We start from the raw sequence: 21,157 nt of genomic DNA, 5'->3' as shown, positions 1-21,157 counted from the left end.
AATCATAATTTATCTACACAGTAGAGTGACTACAAAATATAAAAAGTAATAGATTGCAAAAATCAATTCAAAATCAGACAAAGACCTTAATGTAAGATCTAAAACTGTGTAAGGAAAAACACTTCACAATGTAGACATGGACAATGACTGCTGAATAGGACTCCAGTAGCTCAGGAAACATACCAAGAATTGGCAAGTCAAATTACATTAAATTAAAAAGCTAGAGTAAAACAAAAGAAACAATTACCAGAATGAAGAGATGTCTACAAAATGGGAGTCTTTGCTAATTTATATGCACTGTAAAGACAGCAATCATGTCTGAAGCACATGACTCTCTGGTTCTAGCGAGGATATTAAAGATTGTTCTTTCTCTCTTTGGTTACTCTTTTGTATTTGTTGAGATTCAGATGTCTGCATTTGTGTTAGTCTCTTTCCGAATTTTCTATTCACCTGACAACAGATCAACAAACTGAAGATCTAAACACACACACACACACACACACACACACACACACACACACACACACACACACACAACCCAACAAATAGATAAATGAGCAAATGAACTGAAAAGACAGTTTTCTTTTTTCTTTTTTTTTAAGATTTATTTATTATGTATACAGTATTCTGCCTGCACACCAGAAGAGGGTGCCAGATCTCATTACAGATGGTTGTGAGTCACCATGTGGTTGCTGGGAATTGAACTCAGGACCTCTGGAAGAACAGTCAGTGCTCTTAACCTCTGAGCCATCTCTCCAGCCCCAAGACAGTTTTCTTAAAGGAAGCTCAAGTGAATGTGGTTGTGCATGCTTGTAATCTTAATGCTTGAAAGACTGAGGCAAAGGGATCATTAGGTGGACTACTTAGCAAGACCCTACATTTGACTACTTAGCACAAAAATAACAAAACAAACATACAAAAATACAGATGACTAATATATGGCTTCAGAGCAATACAAATCAAAATTACAGGAAGATTCCATATTATGCCTGCCAACACAGCAACATCAGGAAACCAAACAACAGTAAATGCTGGCCAGAATATGAAGGAAACCCTAACACAATGCTACACTGTTTTCTCCAATATGTGGAATCTAGTAATTTCTTTAAATGACATGAAAATAGACATGAAAATGGAATTGGTACCATTTGAAAAGAGGAATGGAAGAGAGATAGGAATAAGAGAAGATAATAAATTGGTAAATAATATCAACATATACTATATACTTTATGAAATTGCCAGAATCTATTATTTTATACAGTTAATATACAGAAATAGAAGTATGAAAGCAACGGCTTTTTCATACTCACAGAAGTACATCCTCAAATATATTTTACTATGGAAAGAATGTAACACTGAAAGATATGGTGTGATTACTATTACATGGCAGTCTCAAAATTGAAAGCTAGAGATAAAAATTATATAATAATGTATTTTATGTGTGTGTATACATGTGATATGGTGTATACCTCAGTATGCATGTGCATTCACCTGTACATGTATGTGCCTATTGAGAGGTTGATGTTGCAAGTCTTTACAACTTCCTACAATCTTTTGTTGTTGTTGTTGTTTTGCTTTATTTTAAGATAGGATCTATCACTGAACTTGTAGTTTAGGCTTTACTGGCTGACCAGCAAGTCTCTAGGATCCACCTTTCTCCAAATGTATCCTCCCCTTGTACTAGAGCTACAATACACACTGGAGCTCCTGGCTTTTATGTGGGTGATGGAATCTGAATTCAGTTCCTCATGGTTACATGTCAAGCACTTTGAGCACTTAGCTGAGACATATTTCTAGCTCAAAAGCCATCACCATCTTAATCAGAATATCTGTGATTACATGCAAAATAACCCTATGATTAAACAAAATAACTTTCCATCATAGGGTGATATAATGAGGACCCTTAGACCCTCACCTGAATTCTAGTCACTTCCTCCTGGCTTTCCTCACATAATTCTGCCACAACTTTATGTGGTCTCAGAAGGTGATGGATTATGAAGAGTTAACTGAAGAGGGACCTCTATTTATGTAACTATAAAAAAGTTGGCATCCACTCTGAAATATAACTTTGCAGTGATGTGACAACTTTGAGGTCATCTGTCCTCCTGTATGTAATTCGCTCGCCATGCTCCTATAATTATGCACTAAATCATTTCATCATTTCATAAAGCTACACTGGATGGGATCATTAGTTTGTTCTAACCTTTGTGCCCTATCTAGGGTGAGTAGACATTTATTCACATCTCCCCAGGAAAGTTTACACAACAATGTCAAAACTCACCTGTATACCAAAAAGTGAATTTCATTTTTGTAAATCAAAACTAAATAAAAGAAAACAAAGAACCAAGAAAATTATCCCATGGAATGCACATGGATTTTAATGAGACCAGAAAATACTTAGCAAAAAGATTCAGTTTTAGGTTAAAATAACTCAGAACTGAAAAACTTCATAATTTATCTGACAAGCACAAAGTATAATGTTTAAAATATGATTTGAAAGATGAAGGATCAAGTAATATTAAAACTAAAAAATGACTTTCTATAAAGAAAGTGATAAATCCATGGGAGTTTATTTAGGAGTATTATAGAAATTTATTAAGGTAAATTGAGGAAATATACTCATGAATACAGAACAGAGTAGACAGCTGAAGTCATCCTCTGATCTGATGGGGAACAAATCCACCTTGCAAGCAGGAGCAGGGAGAAGGGGCATGTGACCCTTCTCCCTCTTCTTTTAAGCTGTCACTTACAATGGCTGATTGAAAGGAACTTTGGCAATACATTAACCATCATTTCTACAACATAATTATTGAACAACGACAATGAATACTATTTGTCTTTGTTACATATTCTCTCTTAAAAGCTGATTTAATTTTTAAAATAACATGCAGTAGCAGCAACTGAGATTTTACCATTTTAGACTGGTTGAAAAATAATTGAGACATTTTCTTTTAGCATTAGTAGAATAAGTTTCCCCATGCATGAACACTTGAAATTAGTTTTTTCCACTTTTGAAATATCAAGCTGTATTCCAAAGCAGATGTATAAATTTCCAGCCTTTGGCACAGCGTGGCAAAGCCCACACACAAGAACAAGAGCAGCAGGTGGCAAGAAGTGGGAAGTTGTGTGACTACAAATGTTCAAGAGAGGCTAAAATATAGAACAGGTTGTGCCCCGATACAAGCACTGCTTACACTAGCCACAATGTGTTTGGGTTCATATTCTATGCATCAACAAAATTGCTTCTAGCTGAATTATTGCTTTTACCAATAGTGTGCGTATATGAACATGATTGGCTCAGATTTCTACCATTTATGTGACATTATACCTGTGAGACATGGGTCTCTGGAGAAGTCCCCACTTCTACAGCGAAGTGTAGCATGGGTTCTCTTATTGGGTTCAAGTAACTCAAGCAGAACACAAATGCTTTTCTTGAAGTCTTTGGAATGAAACAGCCTGTGCTGCCACATTCCTCCTGGCAATAGCACAGATTCTGCAACTTTGCAGCTTGTCAGAAGCACTACTAGATTTTACTCTTGTGTCCTAATCTGAACCCAAGATGTGTTCTCATTAGTATCCATTTCCATAAAAATACAGAAACCCCTGGGCCAGCATAGACAAAAATAAAAACATATCGAATGAGGTGTGGTAGACACAAATACAGTTTTTATATTGAAGTTTACAAGATATTTGAAGAGTGTATTAGCATGACCTGGGTTAAAAGAGTTACAACTGATTTTCATATCTTAGCCACAGTGCTGATAGCAAAAATCAAATATTAAATGTGATAAACAGATACTGCGACTGAGAAATTTACACTGAATGATTATTCAAAAATGATCTGTTTTTAGCTAACCTCATACAGGAGTCAGTTTGGCAGCAAAATCTTAAAGATATCTTGTCCATTCTGGTGAAGATTCACAAATTATCTTGGGTTACAACCCAGGAGCAGATCAATGGTCATACATTTTAGACAAACATGGTTAGATGATAATCTTTCATCAGAAACTCTGAATGCTGAAGTTCCTTCAATGGTTACTATAGCCATTCACCTGTAACTTTCTGCATGAGGCTAGCCTATGATACATTAATAGCAGAAAATGTCCATGGTTTCAGGGACGATAGGGAGATAATTTGAAGAGTATACTTACACTTATGATATACTCAATATCACTTGTGATGCCAGTAATAACCAGACTGTCTCTAATTGGTGTTCCCTTAAATTCCAAACAAGAAAGACTTACATGGTATATGAAAAACAGCATGTAGTATGCATTCTTTACTCTTATGTCAGCCCTATTATATTAAAAGCTTAACCAGGCAGTTCAGCATGAACATTTACTCCCATTTATTGTCCTCAATCAGAATATTTTCTGTGCTGGTGTCATACCTGGGCTGGTGGTCCTGGGTTCTATAAGAAGGTGGGCCAACCAAGCCATAGGAAGCAAGCCAGTCAGCAGCTCCCTTCCATGGCCTCTGCATCAGCTCCTGCCTCCAGGATTCTGTCCTGTTTGAGTTTCTGTCCTGACTTCATTCAGTAATGAACAGCAATGCTGAAGTATAAGCCCAAATAAATCCTTTCCTCCCTAACTTGCTTTTTGATCATGGTGTTTCATTGCAACAATAGAAACTCTAAGACATTCACTAATTTTCAGATTTTCACCTCTTATTCACTTAAGTCATGAACTACCACTTTCTTTTAACATAGGAGACTGTCCCTTAAGCATTTCTTTTGGGGATCCTCTTTCAACTATTTTATTGTCTTAATTAACATAGAGGCAGCCACTGAAAATGTCTTATGACCTATAGAAGCTTTGAAATAATAAACATATACATTTTACATAAAAACCTTATTTTTTCATTACACAGAAAATAAATACTAATTTAACTTTACTACATAAAAGTAGCTTTGTTTCTAGGAACTCTAAGTAAAAGGAAGATTCAGAATGGGAGGCAAAAAGAAATTGAACTGGGCTATGATAGCAAAAAATGAAAAGGGGTCTATATTCTGAAAACTTGAAATACTTGGATGTAGGACCATAAAATGCACCTAATGCTTGGTAGAATGATAAAAATTCACTTAGGAAAATATACATGATAAGAACCACTAATAAACTGTCAGTTTTGCTTTGAGATAGCTTGCTTTAAATAAATCTTTTACTATGAGTTTTGGAGTCTTGAATTTGTAAGCTTACCACTTAGTTTCAGTTTTAAATTTAAAACTTGGTGGCATAGTGTTAATATTCATTACCATTTTAAAGAGCTGGCTACTAACACAACTATTGGTAACTATTGAATCTGTGTTGCTCAGGATGGGGAGGGAAGAAAAAAAGGAGGGAATAAGATAGCATGGGATGGGATGGGATAACATGGTATGGGATGGGATAGCATGGGATGGGATGGTCTTTTGTTTCTGATACACTATCGATAATGGGCTTTCTCTAGGGCTCCTCTTGGATATCCTGTTGTTGTCCTGAGTTGTGGAGATCCTGCAGTTTTGGATCTGTAGGTTCATCCCCTTCACATTCTCTGACAGTTTATGGATTTGGTGGATGTTGGGGTGCGTTAACTCATAGTTCTGGTTCTGGGCCTAGGTGGTAGCTGGATTGGTCAACGCTCCAGCTTTCCCTCCACATTGCATTCCAGGCGAGTTCTCCAGCACTGCTTTGGCTAGTAGCTTGCCCAAGATCCGTCAAACTCACACTCACACCACCAGGGCCATTTCTAATGTTTTGCCCAGGTGAGATGCAGGACTCTCTCTTCCTACTGCTGCAGGGGATAGATGGGGGTAAGGAGTCAGCTTTCCTGCTCTCATGCCCACAGGGTCAGCTCTAGCGTGTTGTCCAGGAACCGCTCTCCTGTGTGCAGCAGCTGTTAAGGGGCAGGAATAGCCCTCTCACTCTCATGACCCTGGTGGGCCAGCTCTCTTACCTATTGCAGGTAGCATGGGGCAGGGTGGGGAAAGCATCTTTGCCTCACCCATGCCACCACATGACAGACAGGGGAGCAGGGTCAACTCTACTGCCCTTACCAACCTCAGAGAAGGCTCACTGGTGTCCCTGACAATAGGTTCAGCTCTAGTGTGCTGTCCTGGTGAGTTGCACACCAATGGTGAGGGGTGAGGTTCCCGGGTGTGGTGGGGGGTTGTTAAGCTCTCCCCTGAGAGGTGGGGCCAGCTCATCTGCCATAGTATCCAGCAAATAGCTGGGCCTATTATCCCAGGGCAAAAAGGGCAGGGCTAGCTCAGCTCAACCCTCAGATTTCCACACATGTGGTTCCTATCACCCACTGTACTTACGCAGGCCATGGACATCATCACAGACACCAGCTGACACAGGACCACAGACCCAGACATGGCCTTCTGCAGCACCCGGGTCCCAGGAAGTCACCATAACCCCCGTGGCAGCACAGGCCACCCAGATCAGTATGGCGCTGGTCGCAGTATGACCCTCAGAAACGAACATGTTCCCAGGTGACTGACCAGAACCTGGGAATCCTTCCTAGTTCAAAATTCTTGTAATTGTAATGCGTGTGTCTTATTTAAATTGTGAAATTAGTATTTAAACTAAAGTAGCTTTTAAACTTAAAGCAGAATTCCAGAAGTCTAAAAAGTTTAAAAGCTACTTAGGTTTCAGAGTAGTGCAGAGAGAATGGGTCATGTTCATGTGAGGTTTTAGTCTTTATAGTATCATGGATCTTTCCCTATGTTGTCCACTGCTGTATGACTAAATATTCATTCGGATATTATGTGTGGAGACATAGTGCCAGGCACCCAAACTGTATATGTTTATTAACTAGACAAACATGAATCCTACCCTCATGCAGTATGTTCCATGCTAAAAAAGATAGTGCTAAATAATAAACTCATTAAAAATGAAGATAGGGTCTTTAACCTGGGAGCCTGCATGGAACTGACCTAGATACACTGCATACATGTTACAGTTACGTAGCTTGTTCCTCTTGTGGCACTCCTAACAGTGGAAGCAGGGGCTGTCTCATACTCTTTTACTGCCTTTGTGACCCTCCTCCTCATACTGGATCACTTGCCCAGCCTTAAAACTTGGACAGGGGCGTTGTCTTACTGCAACTTGATATGAAATGTTTTGTTGCTATCCAGTTGAGACCTGACCTTTCATGAACAGAAACAGAAAGGAGTGGATTGGGGGTGGGTGGGAACAGAGGGGAGTTGGGAGGGAGCGATAGAAAAGGGAGGAGGGAGGGGAAACTGCAGCCTGGATGTAAAATAAATAAATAAAGCCCTTCTACATACAAATGGTAAATGGGCTGAGAAAGAAATCAGGGAAAAAACACCCTTGACCATAGCCACAAATAATATAAAATATCTTGGTGCAACTCTAGCCAAGCAAGTGAAAGACCTGTATGACAAGAATTTCAAGTCTTTGAAAAAAGAAATTGGAAAAGATATCAGAAGATAGAAAGGTTTCCCATACTCATGGATCCATAGGATAAACATAGTAAAAATGGCCATCTTAACAAAAGAATCTACAGATTTAATGCAATCCTAATTAAAATCCCAACACAATTCTTTACAGACTTTGAAAGAACAATACTCAACTAAACAACCCTGTACAATAAAAGAACTTCCGGAGGTGTCACCATCCCAGATTTCAAGCTCTACTACAGTAGAATAATAAAATTCACCTAGTATTGGCATAAAAACAGACAGGTAGATCATTGGAATCGAATCAAAGATACAGATGTAAATCCACACACCTATGAACATCTGATTTTTAACAAAGAAGCCAAAATTGTACAATGAAAAGAAGAAAGCATCTTCAACAAATGGTGCTGGTATAACTGGATATCTGCATGTAAAAGAAAGCAAATTGATCCATCTTTATCACTCTGCACAAAACTCAAGTCCAAGTAGATCAAAGAACTCAACATAAATCCAAACACACTGAACCCAATAGAGGAGAAAGGGGAATAGCTTTGAATGCATTGACATAGGAAACAACTTCCTAAATAGAACACCAACAGTGCAGACACTAAGACTGACAATAAATGTAACCTCATGAAACTGAAAAGCTTTTGTAAGGCAAAGGACACTGTCAATGGGACAAAAATGGCAGCCCACAGAATGGGAAAAGATCTTTACCATCTTTACATTTGAGAGAAAGTTAATTTCCAAAATATTATAAAGAACTCAAGAAACTAGACATCAAAATACCAAATAACCCAATTAAAATGATGTATAGAGAATCTCAACAGAAAAATCTAAAATGACTGAGATACAATTAATGTGCAACATCCTTAGCCATCAGGGAGGTGCAAATCAATACTACTTTGAGATTCCACATGTCAGAATGGCTAAGACAAAAAACACAAGTGACAGCTCATGCTGGAGAGGATTGGAGTAAAGAAAACTATCCTCCCATTGCTGGTGAGTGTGAAAATTTGCACAGCCTCTATGAAAATCAATATGGAGGTTTCTCAGAAAATTGAGAAGCAATCTACCTCAAGACCCAGATATAACACTCTTGGACATATACCCAAAAGATGCTCAATCATGCCACAAGGACATTTGCTCAACTATGTTCACAGAAGATTTATTCATCCAGTATTCTTACTCTCAGCTATCCCCAGCTTCCATCTGCGTATCTCCCTTAGTTTTCCCCAAAGAACATTTGTTTGTTTACTTATATTTTTTTCTTATTTCTATAGACAGCTCTGAAAAAAAGCCACAGAGAAATAGTTAAAAGTTTAGTGTTCTGTGCTGGAGGTTCTTATGCAAAATAATGATTCACAGAAGTCAAAATTATTTGAAGATTTTTTTCTATGTTATCTCTTGATCTTAGTATTTAGACCATATTTGGTCCTCATTTGTAGGGAGCATGTAGTATTCTTAATGGTAGCTTAGAGTATTACTTGAGAATAAATGTTTCAGTCATTGTCATTACAAAGTCCTAGAAAGCTAAGAGAGTGGATATAAGTTCTTTCAGTCAATTCACAATTCTTCCTCACATCCATTTCTTTTCATAGTTTATTTGCATAATAGTATCAAATATATAATTATGTAAAATCTCTGCTTGTTAGCATATTCATTCTTTTGAAAGAAAGGGCGAGATGGGGGGTAAGAGAGAAAGAGGAAGACAAGAGGAGGAGGGGGAGGGAGGGAGAGAGGGAAGAACAGAGAGAGAGAGAGAGAGAGAGAGAGAGAGAGAGAGAGAGAGAGAGAGAGAGAGAATGCATTTGGGTAGGTAAGGAGGTGGGCAGGATCTGGGAGAAGTTGAAGGAGGATGACCAACTATATTGTATACAGAATTTTTAAATAAATTTTATTTAAATGTTCAATATCCTTATTCATCTGGAAAACGCAAATTTTAAAAAGAAGAGTTCTATAAAGCTATTTTTATTGCCATCAGAACAGGCTCTGTTCATGACAGAAACAACTATTGTAATGTTCCCTCCTAACCCTTACTCACTGGTCATTTTTTTGTACCATTCTGTGTTACATTAATGCCAGTTCTAGGTGACTGTTTATTTCATTTGTGCTTTTAAATAGAATACAAATGTGGGGTCTTTTCAATAACACTAATTTGGATGTGTTGGGTTTGGTTTATTCTTCTGCTTGCAAACCTAAACAGTTAGGTTTACACATTAACAGTCCTAGTAATCGCCATCATAACTGCTTAAGTATTTGTCCAGTTTCTTTTGTTTCAGACCCCTCAAAAGTGGTGAAAGCTCAACTTGATGAGAAGCTATTTATTGCCATATCTATATGACTCTTCCCTTGACAAAAAGAAACAAAACAAATTCATTTCTCAAATCTAGATTTTTTTTAATTTTTAAGAGTATATTCCAGGAGCTACCATTATAAAACTTATTTATTGGTCTCTGATACAAGAATTCCATTACTAATAATCACCATTTTGTATTTATAGGAATGAATGTAAGCAAAAGTGAGATAACAACAGAAGCTTCGTTGAAACCATCTCGGAGATCCTTGCCTTGCCTGGCTCACAGCTATGCTCATTCAAAAAGCTTGAGCCAATCTGCCTCACTCTTCCAGTCAACTGAGAGTGAATCTCAGGCTCCAACTTCTGTAACATTTCTTTCTGCTGATAAGCCTGAGCACGGTGAGTGACAGTTTATTTTATCTGCTGTTAAGTTTTCAAAAAATAAGGCATTTTAATTATTGCTTTTTTTCTGCTTTGCTACATTTGGCTAGTATTTACTTAACTCTTTAGGAATGAGTCTGGCGAAAGTAGGAAATCAGTACAGTATATGGGTCCTAGGAAAGGCTAGTTGGCTAGATGTATGTATATTTCTGTCTTGCTTTACAAGTTGCCTATCCCATGGGAATCTGAACTTTATATTGGGTGTGTTAAGAGGAAGACAAAGCCAGCTCATGAGTCACCAGCTCATATGCCTCCTATTTTATATCCCTGTTGATAGAACATCCCTGGCAATAATTTACAGACTGTATTCAGTAATGTGTCAGCAATAAAGAATTCTGTTTCCTTTCAAAAAGCACAACCTGAAGACACTCAAAGGGATTGCACACAAAAGTAAGAAATATGTACATAAACACAAAACCGCAGACAGATTAAATATTGCTAGAAAAGCAGATAATTCAATAGCAATCATGAAAACTATTTAGTTATTTAGTAAATTATCAATTCTCCAACATAAATAAAGGAGAAATAAAATTATACATATCATCTTAAACAACTAGGAAAAATCACCCGCCCCAAAAAAAATACCAGCAGTTAGTACATACCTTTAAATTATAATGCTACATATAAATGGTTTTAATTCTGAAATAAAGGTATAGATTGACTGACTCATCAGAATACAAAAATAAGATCTAGTACTTCCTGCCATTAGGAATCTCACACCATCGCCATACACACACACACACACACACACACACACACACTGAGAGCAAAAAATTAAGATAGGCAGCATGGACAATGCCCACAGACACTCAACACAGACAAAATCTCAGCACAGAAGAGGGAAAGAAAGCCTGAAATCTCACACCTAGCCAATAAACTCTTCACAATTGATACCTGCTGAGAAACAGAAAATCAGTTTTCTTCCATGGCTTGACACTGGGTATATCAACCATACTCCAAAGTGGGCTTCATAAGCAGTAGTTGGCCAACACAAATGGGACTTTTGTCTTTGTGTGTGTGTGTGTGTGTGTGTGTGTGTGTGTGTGTGTGTGTGTGTTTTAAGAAAGGGAAAGAACATAGATATGGCTGGGTAGGGAGGTGGGAGAAGAGCTAGAAGGAGTTAAGGAGGGGAATTAATACCAACATGTATGAAATTCTCAAAAATAAGTAAATAAAAACATTATTTTAAAACATGCTAAAATGATTGAAAGTTGATTTCTTTCTAGTGATTCAAGAATGGATATTTCAACATAAGAAAATCAATAAATGTAATATATCAGGTAAAGAAACTGAAGGACATTAATATCAAAGTATTCTCAATAGAAACAAAAATGACCTCTGATAAATTCAAAAACCTTTTATCATGAAAACTCTTGAAGAAATTAGCAATATAAGGAATATGACTATATGTAATAGAAATTATATTCAGCAAAGCTACCAATAACATTTTATTGAATTGGGCAAAAGTTAAATCATTGCTCTGGGATCAGAATGAGATAAGTATCCATTTTTGCCTCCTGTTACTCAAATGCATTGAGTAAATGCATTGCTTTTAATCATAGCACTCAACAGGTTTAGGCAGAAGTTCATGATGTTGAGGCCAAACCGGGCTATATAGTGAGGTCCAGGCTAGCCTGTCCTCCATAGACACTCTCTTTCTCAAACATGGAAGCAGGCAAACAAAGCCACACTACAGTTCCATAGTACTAAAGACAACATGGCACAGGCACAGTATTCAATACATGGACTAAAAAAATCTCTGCATCTATAGTCACCTTACAGTGACAATGTTGCCAACATAGATGTTGTAGATAAAAGAATCGTTAGCAAACACTTGAAAAATAACATGCAGAAGAAACTCTATACCTCTGTATCATCATTCACAAAAAGCAAATCAGAATAGATCAAAGGCCTTGGCATAAACCAGAAACTTAAGAGGGAAAAATAAGAACACTTAAAAATATTCTAAGACTTTTTTAATATGACTCCAATGGCTAAAAAAATAATAAGAATTGACAAATGGGACTGCATCAAATTGAAATGCTTTTGCATAGCAGAAGAAACAAGGAAGGGACAGCTATTCATCTGTTGGTAGATTAATTTCCAGAATAAAGATCTACAAGAAAAAAATAAACACATAAAGAACAAACAATCAGAATGATCAAAGGACTGAGAAGACAATTTATAAATGAAGGAGTAAATGGACGACAAGTACATATAAAATATCTGACAAGTGAAGTCATCAGGGAAATTGAGTGTAAAGCTCCATCAAGTTCCAGGCTTGGTAAACTGTGTCTGAAACCTAACACTGTGGATGTGGAGAATGGCAGATTATTAGTCTGAAGCCAGCATGGTCAATATGTAATTGTTTCAAAGCCAATCTCAGCTATAGGGTGAGAATCTATCTAAACAAAACAGAAAACCAAACAGACAAATAACAACAGCAAAATCTTCTAAAATGTACTTCCATCTTGTTTCAAAGCCAATCTCAGCTATAGGGTGAGAATCTATCTAAACAAAACAGAAAACCAAACAGACAAATAACAACAGCAAAATCTTTTAAAATGTACTTCCATCTTATCTCATTTGGAATGGCTATCAGTCAAACAAGAGAGGCACAGACAAAACATACTAATGAATTTTGGAGAGGATATATGTAAACAAAGAACTCTATACACTATTAATAATGCAAAATAGTTGTAAATTCATTTTGGAAATTAATTTTTATGCTTCTATACGAAGCAAAGGCTGAATATAGTAAGGATACCTACATGCCCATGTATATTAACGCCTCATTTATAATAGCTTTTACAGAGCCATCTTATGCCCATCAATACATAGAAGGGTAAACAAAATGTGACCTTTATTCACAATAGAACATTATCCATCAAGACAGAGAATGGAATGCTTGTCACTTCAGAAAAAAGAATAGAATTGGAGATGTTCATATTAAGTGAGATAAGGCCAGACTCAAAGAGACAAATAGAATATGCTTTGAATCTGGGGAAGGAAGACACAGTCAGGAAAGCAAAGTCAAAGTCAGACTATTAGAGAATAATAAAAGGATCAGTAAGAGGCAGATAGGGAAAAGAGAGGGAAATGGGAAGGCCATAAAAGATTTGAGAAATGTAAGAAAATTTCACAATAAATCCAGCTGTTATGGAATTAATATATTTAAAAGTAAGAAATACCAACTGTTTTCATTCATAGTGATACCAAAACAGTAAAGAATTGATAACTAGAGATGAGGTGGTATTGTGTAGCACGAATTGTTAGAGAGTCTTATTAATAAAAGCAAACTCAGAGCCAGGTATTGGGGTGAATGTTGGAAGATCAGAGAAGTAGAACCAGCCACAGCTTCCTCACCTTGCAAATTCCTCGGCTGATCCTGTTTCCTCAGTCTGGAAGCCTCTGAGTCCTCATCCAAATGGGTCTCAGCTGAACTGATGCTCAAAAGCCTAAAAGCTTAACCAGGCCAAAAGCTTCTAGTTTCTGGTCCTCACGCCTTGTATGCCTTTTTGCTTTCTGCCATCACTTCCTGGGATTAAAGGCTCTTGTTACCAGGCCTGGCTGTTTCCAGTGTGGCCTTGAACTCACAGAGATCCAGGCGGATCTCTGCTTCTGGAATGCTAGGATTAAAGGCGTGTGTGCCACCATTTTCTGGCCTCTATATCTAGTGGCTGTTCTGTTCTCTGACCCCAGATAAGTTTATTAGAGTGCACAATATTTTGGGGGACACAATATCACCACAGTATTGGGAGCAGAACAGAGTTGAATTTTAAAGGATATACCAAAAAAGATGCCATAGTGAAGAAAAATTGGAGCTGGCATACTCTTGTTCACACATTTACTCATGTAAGACACATAATATACTTTTAGACAACCCCGATCATAAAATGGAGCCATACTCTGTCATTCAATAGATGCTTATATTTTCCCATTCTCCTCTTGATGTTTTTCCAATGAAAATGTATTCCATTAAGAGTCTTTATAAAAATGCAGAATTTTGTTTTACTTTTCTTTTTTTAAGCTATGTTGTTAACACACAGAAAAGTTAATTGTTTGTGTGTGGAGGGACATATGTCACAAACAAAATGTCTCACAAGCTGGATTGATGATGGTTGATGTTGGAAAACATCTTTCCCTGATAATTTTGAAAGACTCCTCTTTGCTCTCAGGAGAGATATCCTGATGTTGACATATGTGACCACCATGGCACAAAATACCTTGTGTGGGAAAACTCCAAATTCATTTTTATATCCCCCTCCCCCTGTATCATCAACATAGACTTAGTTCCCTTAAAACTGAGACCTTTTGGAACCTGACCCCCAAAATTGTTTTGCGGGTCTATTGGGTAATCTGGACTTTGCAGTGGTATCATTGAGTGTCCTCAAAAGAGCAGGAGTTCCTTTTATAAAAGATTGTGGATTGTCAGATTGATACTTCTTCCCTGTTCACTTCATTTCCTGAAAGTCAGGGTCAGCTTGTGAAAAGTTGTTAAGCTAGCAGTTCTTTCTTCTTCTGGACAACTTGGGAATACTAATATTTTCTTTTCAATAATAGAGCAACACTTTCTATTAGAGTCAACTTACAGTCATTTACAATGGTGTTAATTGCTCAAGAGAATGAACATGTTAAAATGTAACATAGGTGGTGTTTTGTTAAAAGTTAAATTTTGACTGTTGTTCAAATAAAATTTAAATCTCCATACATTAACTTAAAACTCTTTTTTTAAATTGAGCATCATTTAGACATCAGGTATTATAGGCATTTTATAGTTATGCATGTATTTCCCCAAATTACAAAGTGTCTTTGTTTTACAGTTAATTCTGAGGAGAGTAAAAAAGACTCTACTCTCAAATGTTCCTTTGCTGACTTCAGTGAGTTTTGCTTGGGTGAGTTAATTTCCAAGTTATTTTCCTCTCACCAAAAATAAACTATGTTCTTCAAATCTAGAATAATTTTGCATAAAAATGTTCATTTTGGGGTCTTTAAAATTTGAGCAGTGAATATAAAAATCTAAGTTTTATAATTATTAATTGACTTATCACACAATTTAAAACTCAAATAATATGAGACTGCAGTGAATAATACTATAACAAATGTCAGTGATTTTTACTTTTAACTTCTTATTAATTTCTTTCCATTCTATACAAATAAATATATTTACACTGATATCATGAAATGTACCAAATTTTGCCACTGAATGCTTTTTGTGCTAGTAAAAGTTGAAAGATCTATCCTGGTTCTCCATTAGTGAATAATATACATGTCCTATAAAGTTCAAAATTAATCTATAACTAACAGATACTGATCATGAGTTTTCTTTATGAAAATACTGTTGATGTGTTTGCATTGCCTTTTTGATTAAGTGTGGAGAGACTGAAGACTTCTAATTTTTAATTTTAATTTAAGAATTTTAAAATTCTCTGATCACACCAGCAACACATAATCAGGTTTAATTTGTCTAGGGGGTGACATGAATATCCACACTTTTTATTATTTCCTGGCTAAACATAAATGTAGCCAAGACAAAAAATGCCTAGCCCAATGTTTTTATCTTGTTCTAATTCTTTAGAGATTGTCAAGACATTTCAACATTTGCACTACCTTGAACTGTGTTGTGACAACATTCTGAGAACTACAAATTAATCATGTTTTCATAATATTTTTAAAGCTGGCATAGAAACAGGGCTACCTTATTAATTTCCTAATTATACATTATCTGGTTCATTTCACATAAAAAATCAAAAGGAACATTTCATCAGAACACAAGAAAGTTTTTTTCTTCAATACCTCATTTTGTAGCATGATCTTCAGTCACTCATTTTCTGACAACAAAACAACATGAAAATACTTGGTTTTCTTTATTCAACACATCCACACAGGTAGTAAAGTTTACATTAAATTTTTACTAAACTAGTACCACTTAATACTTTAACAATTACTCCAGAATCAAAATACTCTCATTACAATTCCACAGATCTTATTTTTTTTGAAAATTTGTTATTCCAAATTGAATGTATTTTTTCCTAAACCCAGTAGATTGGAACAAATTGTGTTGGTGGGTTTCAACCCATCTGATATTGATATCCTTCTACTTGTCCAGCTTTACACTTGATATTTTATAATTTGTCAGTCTATAACTCCAGTATTCAGAATGCTGAAATAGATTACAGCTTTCAGGTTAATCTGAGCTGATAGCAAGACTGACATTAAAAAGGAGAGAAAAAAACTAACCCATTTCAAATTTCGCAAACCGTATTTAAATGGAAAACTGCCATTATAAGGAAATTTGCTAATGTTTGTGTGACTATAATCATGCTGAACACCCACATAATCCATGTGGATATAGCTCCTAGTTGACAGATACTTTTATCACTTATCTCTTAGAAGGTTCTCTTTACAGTAGGTGGGGATTAACAAGGAAGTCTACAATTGGCCATGATGTGGAGAATAAACGACTGCAGAGTTCTCAGCCCTTATTGAACATATATACTACATCCAGTCTTCCAACAGATCAAAGTTCATGGTAGAGGAGGGGGAAGAAAGAGTATAATAGCTTGAGGAGTGGGTGACTAAAGGAAACAGTGTCTATAGGATACAGCAGGGAAGTTGCAGATATAACTCACAGTATTTATGACAGCATGCACAAAATGTATGCAACCCCAAACCAGACCAAATTCCAGCCTGGAGATGGAAGTTTGGTGTGAAATTCAATGACTAGCCCTGAAGATATTGTCTCTGTGACATTGTCTCATTCTGCTGTGAGAGGAAAAGACAGTCTTCTCTAAGAGTGTAGTCCTCAGTAAGTCAACCACTCTCTAATAGAAGACCACACATGTAAAGATGTTTGGGCAGCACAAATTGGTCTTGACAAGGAAAAAAAAAGTTAGGTGGATTTGAAAGTAGTCCTGTGTCTGAGATAAGTATGATATTAAAAGTATAAAATAGTCAAATAACAAAAAATAAAGTCTACTGCATCTCTGTAATATGATGTTTTCCTTATCATTGAAAGGAGGTCAAAGGAAGTAAGAAGCATTGAGTATAATTAAATAAACATGAGCATGTCAGCAATGCATGTTCAGCTGCAAATGCCAAGCAGTCTTAATTTCTGCATTTGCCTTCGGAGCACCATTGTATCTGAAGGCATTAAACAGGAATTTCCAAGCACTGTGAACCAAACAAGTGCATTTGTGTAATGACTTTCCCTTTTCACAGTGAACTACTTGGCACTGCTCATGAGAATATTAATGCTGCAGTATAACTGACTGCATGTAGACACTGTTTCATTGAGGACTGATATTTCCCCTTCCTTGAAGGAGGAGCTCTGAAGGAAGAACTTATTTTTATTGCATTAGAGCTTATGCTTCCTGCAGAGCTGATATTTTAGTTACTTCTCCAGCTGCTATGATAAACATCCTGATAAAAACAACTTAAGGAAGGAGGATCTATTTTTAGGCTCATAGTTCAAGTGTTTGATCCATCATGGTAGGGAAACCATGCAGGCTAGAGCTTGAGGTAACTGGTCACTTTGCATCACCTCTTAAGGGCAGAGTGCAAGTGGTGTTTGTGCTCAGCCACTAATTCCATTTATATAGTCCAGCACACAAGGCAAATAATGTAGGGTGGGTCTTCCCACTTCAGTTAACTTAATCAATTTAGTTCCTCACAGATATGGCCAGAGCTTAGCCTAACCTAGATGACCACTCACATGCTTGCCCTGTGGCTGGTGTTTTAGATTATTCCAGATCCTATCAAATGACAAACAGTACTAACAATCACGATTGCCTTCTTCAAGTCTTTCTTGATTAAAATGTACTTTTCTAATCCAGCCATCGATCAAATCATTCTTGTATCTACTAACTCTGTAATTGTGGCATTTTATTTCATGTCTCTGAGTATTTGTGATTTGATTTGTAAATTAGAATCAATAATTTATAGTTTGTCTGACTCTTGTCTTAAACAAAGAAGCATAGTTTTACCATGGCTACTACGACACCCAAAAAAATTCATTGATGTGTTTAGTGACTCAGTTTATTTTCACATTTAAATTCTGATGAATCCCCATGTCTTTGCCATACCAATTCATGTTTAGAGATCCTATTACCATCAAATATGATACTTATGATGTAACATAACAACAGTAATTCACTGAACTTCTTATCACACAACACTTTTCTTAGTTCACCTCATGTAATTCTCATAAAATCCCTTGAGGGTGAGTTTATTATTATCACCTCTTGAAAAATTTGAAAACTAGTTCTCAATGGATACAATAAATTTTCAGATGATGAAAAGCTACCCAATAGGGAACTGGAGTTCCCTGGAAGTCTTAATCCTCAACCTCTCTTTCATTATTATCACATGCACAAAGATCTTTAAGGTAAAACATAAATAGTGCTGTTCACATAAGACTCATTCTGTAATATTTTCAGTTTCTGTGATTAAACTGCATGGAATAATGTACTTGTGTAAATGATTGATTAAAACTAACCAGACGTTCAAAGCTTATTGTTGTTTGTTTTCTCCATTCTATTGTGTGACATAATGCTGAATTCTGCTTTTCCTGAAGCATCTCATAAAGTCAGAATGTCATTGCCATCTGTATTTATAAAACACACACACACACACATACATGTGCATGCACACAAGTGTGTACATGGGTTCAAGAGTACACATTCAGTTATGTTATTCATTTATTCACACATGCATTCACATAAATCATTCAACAAAATTATAATTTTGAAATCATTAGTTTTTGAATCCCATTAAAGTTGGAAAATGACAAGGATATGATAATTAACATGGATGTGTTTGATTATGACTAGACAATTTAAAATTAATTAACTTAGAAATAAAATAAACTTATCTAATCAAAACTGGTATATTTGACTTCAGCCAGTCAAAATGTGTGTTTATCCAATCAAATTGTAATGTCAAAACTTTGTTAATGTTATTAATGCCTCTTAGTAAGGGGTCTTACTAAAAAGTTAAGACATTTACTTGCTTTCTACAAGCTCAGTAGTTCAGACTGACTGAGTAGTAATTGTTGCTTCTTAGAGTAATATGGCTAAATGATTATATGGTAATTTTGCTTTCCTTACATTGACATTATCTCTATCAAATTTTATTAGTTTCCCAAAAGCATTTCATATCAAATATGATATAAGGAACAACTACCTACTAACATAGCTAACCTACTTAAAGGTTACAGACATAAGAGAATTATTCTTAAATCCCCATTTGCGGTGATGACATTACATTGATGGCAAACATTTTAAGTTATTTGTCAAACTTGTATAATTAACAGGTATTCTTGGTTCAACCTTCAAAACACATTCAGAATGTGACCACTGCTTACCCCATTCACTCTTTTACGTAGTCTGGTCTATGACTTCCTGGCTATCCCGGTGCAATGGGTGTCTAATTAGACTCTGTGATCAAACTCTTGCATCCTTACAGTCTATTTTCCACAGTGCTATACTGAAAGGAAAATTAAATTTCATTATTTCTCTGCTCCAGTCTTTCCAGGGTTTCTCATTGCTTTTAAAATATAAACTTACTTCGGCCTTCAGAGGCCCTGTGAAATCTGGGTCTATTCTATATAGGCCAGTTTTTAATGCTCCTTTTCAGTAAAAGTGCTACAGTCAACTTATTCTTGTGATTTTTCATTTATCATAATATTGCTCTCATCTCAGAACCTCACATTAAAATAAACCCGATCTACACAATCTTCCCCTTCTGTCCCAAAGCATTTCTTCAGAACGGGTATTATGACTTAAAATTGTATGATTTATTTAGGGATCCCTACTGGAGATGAAAATGTAGAGACCTTGTTCATCATGTTAGCATTTGTAGCCCTATAATCAACAACATTATATGATACCTATTTTATGCACAAAAATATTTTAAGATCAGTTACAGGAGTGAGGAGCAGAAATAAGTCAGATTATATTGATACATCACACACTTTCAGAGAGTCTGGTGTACCATCCTCTGGCTGCTTTGCCATTCATTACAAGGAAAAATGAACAACAACCTGTTAGGAATAAATGCTTGGCAAATTTTTGCCCTGGATAAGATAAGATGTTACGTGGAGTAAACACTGGTGCACAGGCATACTAGGGTTCTCTGAGTACTATCAATAGCATGGATGGAACTCTCTTGCAATAGTAGTATAGAAATAAGATATGGTTATAGACAAATAAGAAGTACAGGAATAGAAAAACTTTATTACTTCCTGGGTCCTCATTATCACTATATTAAGTCCCTGAATAATCTATATAGGGATCATCCAAAGAAAGTTCCATATGGATAATTATAAAAAAATGAATATGTTATCATTCAAAGGGGTTAATTTTGTATGCCAATCCTACATCTTACTACCTGGATTCACACCATTTGTACATCAGCTTTCTGAGTTGTAAAATGAAGACATTGTTCATTCCCTTCTTATACTATGGATATCAAGCAGGATAGAATTAAGATTTTTGTGACAGTCAAGTAATACAATGTATGTTGGATAAGACATGTAAATTATAAACATGAAAATGTTAACCCACTATAATTATTTAATTATGCATTCTCATATATTCTGATAACCCTAGATAAACTTTAAATAGAAAAGTTTCAAATTAGGGAAACAGACTGATAATGTTCTCACACATTCAAAATTCTCCAAAAGGACCCTCATCCATTCCCAGGCATCACTCTTGTACCTTTGGTAAAATAGAATAAATAATTAGATGAAATGACATTATGAGAAATAATGGCAGTTGGAATATGATAGCTACTGAAATTATAATCTCAGTTCTGGCTGCAAAACTTATTCTTTTACCAAAGGCACCTACTTAGGGTAGAAAATGAAAGGTATGTCCTTTTAAGAAACTCCAAATGCCATTTATCTTACAGATATATAAGTACTAGAATTGTAAATTAATAGCAAACAGAAGGAATATGTGTTTATTTAATATTTTTTCAAGTAATTTTTCATGGATTTTTTCCATTTAGTC

The 21,157-nt window shown here is 36.0% G+C and overlaps 1 protein-coding gene across 1 annotated transcript in view; it reads left to right on the top strand.

Annotated features, from left to right (window-relative positions):
- The window catches only part of LOC143272954 (anoctamin-3-like), a 282,163-nt gene that overhangs the window by 54,212 nt on the left and 206,794 nt on the right, over window positions 1-21,157 (top strand). The window contains exons 2-3 of the mRNA XM_076570270.1: window positions 9,906-10,100; window positions 14,966-15,037. Of these exons, the coding sequence (XP_076426385.1) occupies window positions 9,906-10,100; window positions 14,966-15,037 (267 nt within the window). The remainder of the gene's footprint in view (window positions 1-9,905; window positions 10,101-14,965; window positions 15,038-21,157) is intronic.

This window comes from Peromyscus maniculatus, chromosome 4, assembly GCF_049852395.1.
Source record: "Peromyscus maniculatus bairdii isolate BWxNUB_F1_BW_parent chromosome 4, HU_Pman_BW_mat_3.1, whole genome shotgun sequence".
Classification (NCBI taxonomy): domain Eukaryota; kingdom Metazoa; phylum Chordata; class Mammalia; order Rodentia; family Cricetidae; genus Peromyscus; species Peromyscus maniculatus.
The sequence above is the reverse complement of the archived record's forward strand: the minus strand, read 5'-3'. Positions and strand labels throughout refer to the sequence as shown.